The sequence below is a fragment of the Ostrea edulis genome, chromosome 7, assembly GCF_947568905.1.
Source record: "Ostrea edulis chromosome 7, xbOstEdul1.1, whole genome shotgun sequence".
Lineage (NCBI taxonomy): Eukaryota > Metazoa > Mollusca > Bivalvia > Ostreida > Ostreidae > Ostrea > Ostrea edulis.
In genome coordinates this window covers 1,852,489-1,864,982 of record NC_079170.1, presented here as the reverse complement: position 1 = coordinate 1,864,982, position 12,494 = coordinate 1,852,489, and the positions used below count along the sequence as shown (strand labels likewise).

General features: G+C 33.5%; 1 protein-coding gene across 1 annotated transcript; it reads left to right on the top strand.

Moving 5' to 3' along the window:
• The first annotated feature begins 10,206 nt into the window (after nt 1-10,206).
• Nucleotides 10,207-11,874, top strand: LOC125656799 (toll-like receptor 6). Its single transcript, XM_056142890.1, is given in 3 exon segments — nt 10,207-11,400; nt 11,403-11,634; nt 11,859-11,874. Coding segments are annotated over 3 exon segments (747 nt in total). The 5' UTR covers nt 10,207-10,901.
• The last annotated feature ends 620 nt before the right edge of the window (nt 11,875-12,494 follow it).

Sequence of the window (12,494 nt, the reverse complement as noted above, 5' to 3'; positions counted from 1 at the left end):
CTTTCATGTTAGAAATGAGCTCTTTCCACTCTTGTTGATATAACGCAGCATTCAGTTTCAAAGTTATTAAGGGTGTACTCTCGTGGTACTTTTACTGCGAGTGAGTCTCCATACTTTTTAAAGTCGTAACTATGGGGATGCGTGTGTTTTATTTCGTATGCACAAAGAAGAACATTAATATCTGTTTTTATTTGTAAGTAATGTTAATAAACTTGCAAAAATTAATTAAAACATGACCATTTTTTACTTATTTTCTCATTTTACGACATTCATGATGACGTTACGATTGTAAACAAACCCGAGCTCGAAGACGCACACTGTACGATGTCGCATTTAGTCTATTCGAAAGCAGTCCAGAAACATACATGAAGTAAAACGGCAGTTATAGAACAGTCTGCATCTAATATTCTCACAAGTGAGTGGCAGACAAAGAAAATTACAGACACGCAGGCACCACCACGCACATGGTGACACACTACAGTACTGTACAGTGTCAGACGAGAGGGGGAAATGGAAGGATGTTAGCGATGTAGTACCCGAATCAAATGCTACTGATATAGTATTGAATGAATTCGTAAGTTTTTCAATATACAAGAATATTTTTTATGAAAATAAAATCTACAAACTATGTAGATTTGTATTAATTGATAAGGGATATTCCCGATCCCGCCTAGTCGGTCATGAACGAATTTCGCTCCTAACGTTCAATGTATCATTATTGAAGCATCATTTTGATTAAAAAGTGTAATCTAGATCATTGTTTTAAAAAATCGTCAAAGTATACAGCGAATTTAATTCATTAAAAGGAGTTCAAGGGAAAAGGGGGGTTTCTCCAATCTACAGAATTATGGCGTGTCATTCTTGTACAAATTAGTTAAAACAAAAGATAATTTTGTTGACTACATATACATGTATAGATATGTTTCTTTTGTGCTACTAGATTGATAATTTGTTTTTAATCAGTTCTGGAAAATTAAATTATTTTATCAAAATTTTATTTTAATTAAATTCCTTCAAAGTGTAATTGTCAAAACGTTTTAATAATGTAAAAATGTGTTTATAGGGTATTGAAAATGTACATTTAAAAAAAAAATCCTGATTAGAATTTCAGCATATATGTATATTTCATAAACAGTCATTTATACACTAACAGATTCATATATAACATTTTGCATAAGAAATTCTTTTAGAGTGACAATTTGTTGAGCAAGGCATTAATACATAATCCCTGGCTAGACAAAAAATTGGAGTTAGTTGAAGTTGGTGTATTAGCAGTCTGGTGGTAAACCTAATAGTATATTCTGTTCTATTGTTAAGAATTTACAGTATTGATAGAAATTGAGTTCCAATGTTTGCTTTTTAGCTACATCCATTTGGTAACCACAGTGAGAGGGATGAGTCGTGCTATCATCATATGAAAAACCATACCAGGAAGTGCAGATTTCTTCCTCATGGCCACATGGAAGTTGACTGTTAAAACTAGTTTCTGGATAATAACTCAAGTACTTTGCATTCTATTCAAACCAAATTTGGACATAAGGATACATACAAAGAAATGAAGATGCCTGTCAATTTTGAGGTCAGAAGGTCAAAAATCAAGGTCACAGTGCATGGAAATTAGAAAATGCTGATGCGGGGGCATATTTTTTACACATTCTGTAGTTGTAAATGAATTAGTATTTTATATATGCATATATTATTTATGTTTTCTGATTACTTATCATATAATGAAATAAATATATAGAATTTGTAAATATGAATTGAAAAACACACATTTTAAAACAAATCGTATATTGTTATTGTTTAGAATGTATGCCAGTGTAAGAAGGGGGTGCGAACACAAAATGGTTCAAATCTTTGTTCCAATGCACACTGCCCCGCACATTTTTTTTTTCATTTAAATAAAGCAAAAATATGATTCAAATCTACATTAGTAATTTCAGAAAAAGTTTGATACAGATATTCTCCCTAGGTTGAATTTTTTGATGAAATAGGTCTTCAAATATGTGTGATATTTTATACAATTACGTTAATTAATACTTAATTTTTTGTAGAATTGGTGATGTATTTTATGTAAAAGTTATTGAAATAATAATTTATGCTTAATTTTCATAAAATAAAAGAAAGCCAAGATTATTCTGTCCTTATTGTTTGTTTTATAGTGTGTTTCTTGTGAAAATTGGTGATTTTCATGAAAAATTAAGTTTCAGCAAAGGGGCAACTTTGAGGGGCTGTAATTCTTTAAAGTCCACACTAACATACTCTTTTTTATGTTTTAAATGTATTTCGGATAAAGATGTATGAATTAAAATGGTTTATCAAAAAAGTTTGATACTTCTGAAAAAAGTCAAACCAGGAGAGAACATCCTTAATATTGCATATGTATGATGAACTTCTTTTTTAAATAACTTCCTAAATTTTGTTTTTAGTTATACATGTATTTATCTTACTTATTTGGATTCACATTCTCTCCAACCCGATTTTGAATTGAAATCAACTTCATTATGGATTACAAAAAATAATTCTGCTTCCATGGTTTGATTGCCATATGCAGATAATTATACACTGGATTCTGTAGTACAAGTCATACAGATGTATATTTATGTGTGCATTTAAATTTTATCCGGTGAGGTGATGAATGGATGAAATGAAGTGTTTCATAGGCCTGCATTACTAGTTTGTTTTGACATGAATATCAGTGGCATTTCTTCGTTAGTGTATGTGGTTATGTGTATTTTTCTTTTTTGTCCACTTGTTTGTTTGTTTCTATTATTATTTGACATACATGTATGTATCAAACTATAGATTCCTTTCATTTTAGTTGTATTCTACAAATATTGCATATATTATTAAACTGGAACACAACAGTAAATTAGTTGCGTAATGACAGTTGAACACTTTTTACCGAAAACTACCATTACAACTGTTTTTGCATTTTCTGCCAAAACTTGACAAATTTCCAAAACTATTCTTCTCTACATCACATTTGTAAGAAACAATTGCTTAGTCATGTAGATCATTTCATGATCCAGGTTGGGGGCCGCGGCGTCGCGGATTAGAAACCCTAGATTTGGGAAGATGGGTGGGACCAAACTGGGTATAAAGTGTTTATGTGTACATATTTGATTAAGATAGCCTTTAATGCTATTGGTTTACTGTATCTTGTTTAACGTCCCTCTCAATAATTTTCAATTCATATGGAGACGTTACCAAGACCGTTGATGGGCTGCAAAATTTAGGCCTTTGTTCGGCGCATACGGCCATTGAGCAGTGAGGGTTCTTTAGCGCACCACACCTACTGTGACACGGAACATCCGTTTTGAAGGCCATCGCCGAGGACCCATGACATTGACACCTGATGCCGAGAGTTTGGCGATGGAACTGGCACTACCTGTTATAACGACCTAGGTCTGTCGCGGCCGGGATTCTAACCCCGACCGTCTGCATACAGGGCGAACACTCTACCTCTAGACCACAGCAGCGGTGATAATGCTATTAGTACTAAATACGCTAGTTTCGAGATAAGAGCCCTCCTGTGCAGGAGGTACATTTAATAGAACTTAGAGTGCCTAAGTGGGACAGAATGAACCTACAGTCAGTGAGGAAGACGATAAAATGTATGAAAGATGCCTTCTCTTCAGATGTGTAAATGAAAAAAATACAAAATAATATCAAAAGAAATGGTTTACTAAAGTAGAAACATAAAAATAATGTCATATTGAAAGTAATACCCCTGGGTATGATACCTATGAAAAACGAAATCACGTGATATAAGAAGAATTCATGTATTTAATTATTCCCTGAATTCTTATTACTTACTTAGTTTGCGTATCAGTTGATTTCAGGTGATGAAAAAGCATATGAAAAAAATAATGAATATATTTACTTATGCAGTGATGAATATTCGTCACACTCCCGCATGTAAACAATTTGTTTCGCGCCTTATTATGTACGAGAGTTCTTCAAAGGGAAATAACTCGAACGTATCTCGAAACTGACGTATTCTGATTATAGATATTTAAAAAGAGCAGGTGGGTTTTTTTTACCATATTGTAAATTTCATGATCCAATGCAGGGGTTTTAGTTCCGGGTGGGACCAAAATTATTATAGTGACCATTGTTTTTAACAACATTATATAAAGTTTATATTTTACCATGTTAAAAAGTTTCAGGACATTGTATCCAATCCATATTTGTTATTTCCTTACAGAAAATGTATTATTCATTTGTGCGAAAATAACGAATAACGTATGAAGTTTTTTTTACTGTTGTTCCTGCTCTTTTACATTACAGACATAATTCATGAAGTCAGTTTAGCGCTTTTCAGTACTTTCAGTACTTTGATTTATTTCTGTTGGTATTTTTTTTAAAAATTGTTTACATAAATTAATGTCCCACTGCATCCACTTATGGGGTTTCCCCCAATTAACTGTAAAAAGAAAATCTAGATACATTAACACCACATCATTCTTTTTTGATTCTCAGAATGTTTGACCTTGACATTTCATAATGTTTTTCATTTCACTACAACATTTTTTAAACCAATCCTGGGACCATAAAGAATTTAAATTAAGTAAGAAACATGACATTTTTTTAAAGACGGGGCAAAGTCCATAGAAAATAGAATGATGTGGTGTAAATGTATCTAGATTTTGTTTTTATATTTAATTGGGGGAAGCCCAATAAGTGGACACAGTGGGGTATTAATTTATGTAAACAAGTATCTTAGTTTTTTTCTTTCAGAAATAAGTAGACACCAAGAAAGTTGATACAGAGGGCATTGCAATCATGCAGCCACTACTACTGGACGTGGATTAAAGTTGCAGCGCAAACCGAATAATAACTATGTACTCAGCGACATAAATAAATGCTTATTCCTTCCGATATGAATTGTTTTCTTTTTTTCTGGAGAGGTACTTCTAAATTGCATGTGCGACCAAAAGATGGTAAACGTTGATGGCATGTATATCAACATCATAGAAATCATCTAAACAAAATAGATATTTATTGATCACGGAGTAATACTAACATTTCCCTACTGTATATTATCAACAAACAAGCTAAAGAAATGTTCAAAAACATATATATACTGTGTGTCACTTCACGATTATTGTGTTTCTCAACATGATGAATATATGTTTAACATATCTTAAATATATTTTTAATGCATGTTAAATACATGTTTAATACATGTTAAACATATGTTTGATACATGATAAACATGTGTCAAACATACATTAATCATTATTTGTCGAAATGCGCATCTGGTGCATCAAAATTGGTACCGTATAAGTTTTACATTATGACCCCTGGGTCGAGGCCTCTGCTGGTGGACTGTTAGTTCCCGAGGGTCTCTACAGCCCAGTAGCTAAGTACTTCGTTACTAGCTTGAAAATACGGATGTATATTTAATTGCTGTTATAAAATTTAGAAATTCATTTCAAAATTAAGGATTATCTCCCTCACGCATAGCTCTTATCCTTAGACGAATTTGACTCCACTTTCTTGGCACACTGTTTTCCCCTTGAATAGTTCTAAAACTTCATTGTTAATTCGGATTTCAAACATTTCGGTTGAGCATCACTGAACAGTTATTATTTGTCGAAATGCGCATCTGGTGCATCAAAATTGGTACCGTATACGTTTTACATGTTAAAAATATTTTTAATATAAACACGATGTTACAATTTTGCATGGAGATAATACGAAATTCATAAGAAAAACACGTGAATATCATATGAACAAATTATATGTTTATTATAAGATAATACAAACATATGTTATTCATATTGTAAACATGTGTTAATCATATGTTTGAAACATGCGTTGACCTCTAAGTGCTCCTTTTATATGATTATCATATCTTTCAAAACATATGTTAATCATATGTTTAACATATGTTACAATTCTGCTTCCATGGTTTGACTGCTATATGTAGATAATTATGCACTGGGTTCTGTAGTACAAGTCATACAGATGTATATTTATGTGTGTATCTAAATGATATCCGGTGAGGTGATGAATGGATGAAATGAAGTGTTTCATAGGCCTGCATTATTAGTTTGTTTTGACATGAATATCTGTGGCACTTGTTAGTTAGTGTATTTGGTGACGTGTATTTTTCTTTTTTGTCCAATTTCTTGTTTGTTTCTTTCTATTATTATTTGACATACATGTATGTATCAAACTATAGATTTGTTTCATTTTAGTTGTATTCTACAAATATTTCATATACTATTAAACTGGAACACAACAGTAAATTAGTTGCGTAATGACAATTGAACACTTTTTACCGAAAACTACCATTACAACTGTTTTTGCATTTTCTGCCAAATCTTGACAAATTTCCAAAACTATTCTTCTCTACATCACATCTGTAAGAAAAAAAATGTTTAGTCATGTAGAGCATTTCATGATCCAGGGTGGGGTCCGCAGCGGCATGGATCAGAAACCCTATATTTGGGAAGATGGGTGGGGCCAAACTGGGTATAAAGTGTTTATGTGTACATATTTGATTAAGATAGCCTTTAATGCTATTGATTTGCTGTATCTTGTTTAACGTCCCTCTCCATAATTTTTAATTCATATGGAGACGTCACCAAGACCGGTGATGGGCTGCAAAATTTAGGACTTTGGTCGGTGCATACAGCCATTTAGCAGTGAGGGTTCTTTAGCGCGCCACACCCACTGTGACACAGTACATCCATGTTTAAGGCCATCTCCGAGAACACATGACATTGACACCTGATGCCGAGAGTTTGGCGATGGAACTGTCATTACCTGTTTTAACGACCTAGGTCTGTCGCGGCCGGGATTCGAACCCCGACCGTCCGCATACAGGGCGAACACTACCTCTAGACAACCACAGCGGTGGTAATGCTATTGGTACTAAATACGTCAGTTTCGATATAAGAGCTCTCCTGTGTAGGGGGTACATTTAATAGAACTTTGAGTGCCTAAGTGGGACATAATGAACCTAGATATAATGAGGAAGACGATGGAATATATTTAAAAAAAACTTCTCTTTTGATGTGTAAATGTAAAAAATACAAAATAATATCAAAAGAAATGGTTTACTAAAGTAGAAACATAAAAATAATGTCATATTGAAAGTAATACCCCTGGGTATGATACCTATGAAAAACGAAATCACGTGATATAAGAAGAATTCGTGTATTTAATTATTCCCTGAATTCTTATTACTTACTTCGTTTGTGTATCAGCTAAATTCAGGTGAGGAAACAGCGTATGAAAAAAAATACTGAATATATTAACTTATGCAATGATGAATATTCGTCACACTCCCACATGTAAACAATTTGTTTCGCGCCTTACTATGTACGACAGTTCTTCAAAGGGAAATAACTCGAACGTATCTCGAAACTGACGTATTCTGATTATAGATATTTAAAAGAGTAAGTGTTCTTTACCAAATTTTAAATTTCATGATCCAATGACAGGGTTGTAGTTCCGGGTGGGACCACAATTATTACAGTGACCATTGTTTTTAACAACATCATATAAAGTTTATATTTTACCATGTTGAAAAGTTTCAGGACATTGTTTCCAATCCATATTCGTTATTTCCTTACAGAAAATAATGTATTATTTAGTTGTGTGAAAATAAAGAATAATGGATGGATTTTTTTTTACTGTTGTTCCTGCTCATTAACATTACAGACATAATTCATGAAGTCAGTTTAGCGCTCCCTCACGCATAGCTCTTATCCTTAGACGAATTTGACTCCACTTTTTTGGCACGCTGTTTTCCCCTAGATAGCTCTAAAACTTCATTGTTATTTCGGATTACAAACATTTCGGTTGAGCATCACTGAAGATACATTTGTTGTCGAAATGCATATCTTGTGCATCAAAATTGGTACCGTATAAGTTTTACACGTTAAACATATGTTTAATATAAACATGATGTTACAATTTTGCATGTAGATAATACGAAATTCGTAAGAAAAACACGTGAATATCATATGAACAAATTATATGTTTATCATAATATAATACAAACATATGTTATTCATATTGTAAACATATGTTAATCATATGTTTAAAAACATGCTTTGACCTTTAAGTGCTCCTTTTATATGATCATCATATGTTTCAAAACATATGGTAATCATATGTTTAACATATGTTAATCATATGTTGCAATTTTACCAGTATAGTGGTAGTTTAGTAGTAGTAGTTTTATTCAGGCAGAACAATATAGGCTGTGTTTTCTTGACCTTTCGTTTTGTAACCTGGTGGTATATACTCCAGGAAAGTGGGGATTTTCGTATTTTGGTGAAATGCCTAATTCTCTATTTTGTATTGCTTATGGGAGTTAAAAGATTGATCATTGTTCGTTATTTGACCTCATATATCGGATTAAATATCCTGATGATTAAACTGTACGTAAATATAAAATGCTTAACAATTTGACATAGTCATAGTTCACAACCAGCTTCCGTGTGCACGCACATTCTCAATTGATGATATTTCAGCTTCTATACATTTTTGTTTCTTAATAAATTCTTTTAGAGGTACCTGTAAGAATAACAATACAAAAAAGGGCTTTACGTTCGACACCACTAGGCAAAAGACCAAGGGGAAGACCAAAAACAGCCTGGCGAAAGACGGTCGAAAATGAGTTAAAGAGTCTTAACTTGGGGCGAAGCAGAGGCAAAAGCAAAAAACAGAGCTGAGTGGCGAAGTCTTGTATTAATCTTGTGCTCCGACTGGAGCGAAGAGGATAGGTAGGTAGGTAGGTAGGTAGGTAAGAACATAACACACTTGGTTGAAGGCGATGTTTTGGTGTAGTTTTGGTGTTTTTATTGTTTCCTGCAACAATTAGTACTTGTTACATTAATTTGATTTTGATATACTTTTCCGCTAGAACTAGTCGTCGACATCTCAGGCATATTTTTCAGTTTCGTTGCTAGACACACTTCCTTAATTAAAATTAAAAAGGAAACTAGCACTGCTTAATTGTTGATGATACAAGACCGATTTCAATTGAGATAGAAGGTGAATATGTAGAGAATTGGAAGATGAAGTGGAACGTCTGTTACACATTGTTCTTTACGATGCTTCAAGTTAATTGTAAGTGTATGCATTTCTATTTGAAAATCGGAATTTCATCTTCCTTTTGATATTACATGAAAACCTTTATTTCAGATGTAGTTACAACAGGAGAAAGTCTTTGTAAAGTTACACATCAGAGAGATGAGTGTGGAAACCGGGGTTGGTTGTGGAATTGTAGTCACCTCAACTATCGAAGGATTCCTCTTGATTTCAATACAATGTTTAAAGGCGAAACAGTATCAATTGACCTTTCATGGAATAATTTTACTTTGATATCAACAAAAACATTTGCAGGCATCAAAACAACTTTATTAAGAAATGTCTCAGCATTATATTTGAAGAACAATGACATAAAATGTATCGATAGATTTTCCTTCAGGCGTCTTCCTAGGCTGTGCGTTCTTGACCTTTCGTTTTGCAACTTGAAAATACACACCCCAAGAAAGGGGGCATTTTCGTATCTGGGTGAATTGAAAATTCTCTACATACATGGCAATGAATTTGATAGACACGTTTTTAATTATAGCTATCCGGAGAACGAACTATCACGACTATCGTCTTTAACAGAATTGCACATCGATGTGTTTGAAGGATTTAGATTCGGAAGCAAATTCAAACGTTTAAAGCATTTAAGTAAACTGAAATTTTACCCAACTTCATCCATTTTCTACTTAGACAACAACACGTTTAATGGATTATCGGAATCTCCCATCTTTAATCAGACAATGAAGTTTAATCATCACGTACGACGTGAAGTCATTGAAGATATATTGTGCTCATTTTCTTTTCTAAGGAGAACTACGATGAGTTTTGGGGGTCTATGCGACTTGAATGCGGTGTTAAAAACGTTAAAGTGCTTACAAAATCGAAGGATGGAAGAAATTTACGCAGCCTCAAATATTCCAGTTTTTATAAGACAAGTTTTTATAACAGATGAGAATAATTGTAAATATCTCTTGAACGTCTGTGTCAAATTTATCGATCTTAGTGATAACGGGATTGCAGGCATATCTGTAAATTTACTTAAATCTACATTTGGAAGATGTATTGAACATTTGGACATTTCCCAAAATCACATTCGGTATATGGAACCGTCGTTTGCGGTAGATTTCTTGAAAAATTATCCTAAACTCCAGTATCTCAATCTTGATCACAACAATGTGGACATTAGAGATGTAATCAGCGTCTCATTTCTAGACCATTGGATTTGGAAGGCAAATATTGCGCTCACTCTTTCAAAATTGTTGAAAGTAATACTATATTCCTTCAATTATATGCACAGAGGACTTGATTTGTATGAGGTTCAGTTGACCATTGTAGGTGAGGCTTTAAAAGAGTTGGACCTGTATGAAACAAGTTTCCCTTGTAGTAGGATTAGGCAAATGAACTTTTGCCACTTAGAAGTTTTGAACATTTCAGACAATGACTGCACCAATATTTCGTCTCAGATTTTTAAACCCCTAACACAATTAAAACTTTTGCGAGCATCAAAAATGAATTCCAATTTGATAGCCGAATAAAGCAGGAGGGCTTTATTTGACGGTCTCAAAAACTTAGAACTGTTAGATCTACAGCACAATTTTATTGATCATTTTCCAACTACTTTATTCAAAGAACAAACAAAATTAAATTTCCTTTACCTTAATTACAATTTTTTATCATCCATTCCAAATGCAGTGACACATTTTCGAAACCTCAAAGAATTATACATTCGAAGTAACCAAATCAAGTGATTGGAAACATCCGACTTTCGTGTACTTCGAAGTCTTAAAACAGTAAACATTTTCATCCAAGGAAACATTTTAGATTGTGACTGTAGCCATATGTCTATGGTTTGTTGGATGAAGAATAATCAGAATCTCTTTGCGGATCTTAATGAAACCAATTGCATCGAAAAATCTTCGAATTTTTCAGAACTTCTTCAAGTAAGACAATTTGCTATTTTCGAAAAGAGATACCAAACTCGGGTGTGGTTGATTACTTCTTCCTTGATGTTGTTGTTTCTAACAATTGGACTGGTGGTTAGAATTGCTATCAAGATATACCGTGTTCATGTTGACTATGTCATTCTACGTCTGCGTAACAGATGGAAAGGTGTGGTATGTTCTAATGAGAGTAACACCTTCCAGTTTGATGCTTTCATATCATACTCTGAAGATGATTACCAGTTGGTTTGCACAACAATGTTTCAAGCGCTGACAAATTTAGGATTTCAAATTAGCATTCCCGATAAAGCCTTCATTCCTGGAGTGAATAAAGCTGAACAGCTGGTGCAGGGTATTGACCACAGTCGGACAGTTGTCTTTGTCATCACAGATAATTTCTAGACAGTGGTTGGAATTCGTACGCCGTCCAAATGGCGGTGACCCATGCTTTTCATAACCGTCGAAAACGATCCATCATAGTGATTATCAAGGACAACATTCCAATAGAAAGAATGCCGAAAGACTTGCGATATATCTGGTGGTTTATAATCAGTATAAGATGGCCAGAGGTTCAACAGGTACAGGCGATGGACAGTTTTTGGGAAGACATTGCGGCCGCCTTACGGTCACCGTATATATATATATGTATATATATATATATATATATATATATATATATATATATATATATATATATATATATTATTGATTTAGTTTTGTTCACAATGCAATACAATTGTATCGGGGTTTTTTTCTTGTTGTCACAGTAAAATTTGTATAATTCATTTGACTATTTGTATTACAATGCAATTGCAGAATGATTTATTATGTTTCTTGGACTTCAATTTCTTGCAGTCATTTAAAGATGTGAGGTCTTGTGTTTATCTAAGGGGGGGGGGGGTACAAAGTGTACATAATTTCTTTAATCCAGCTTCATTAGTTTGAAAATTATTAACTTTCCCTAAATGAAATGCTTGAAACGATGTGCATTTAAATAAAGAGTTAGAACATTTAAAAAGTAATTAGTAAGAATATATACGTACGCTTGCCTCTCGTGGTGGGGATTCCTGCGCATGTGTATTAAATTCGATTCAAGTAGTGAAGCATCAAGTCTGGTTATGTAGATGTATCATATCAAGTTAATATTCCTTCGTTTTTCATACGTTTGACCTGTTCTGCTATAAGTTTGTCACTTCTCGCAGATTTGCAGCCGTATTTTTATGCATTAAGAAATAGTTCCGCATGCATGCATAGATTAAAAGCTACTGTCTAAATTAAAAGATAAACAAAGATATACAGGATTACTACTAAGAAGTATTTAATGTTTTTGTTTCTCTTAAACAAAAACATGAAACACATGACACGGTGCTGTAGTAACCCAATACATGGCTTTACACCGAGTAAACCTGCCGATGATCTTTCCTCTGGAGGTCTGAACTGGGGATCTGACTTCCACTTGATTTATTGTCTGATTATGCGTTAGAAATGCCG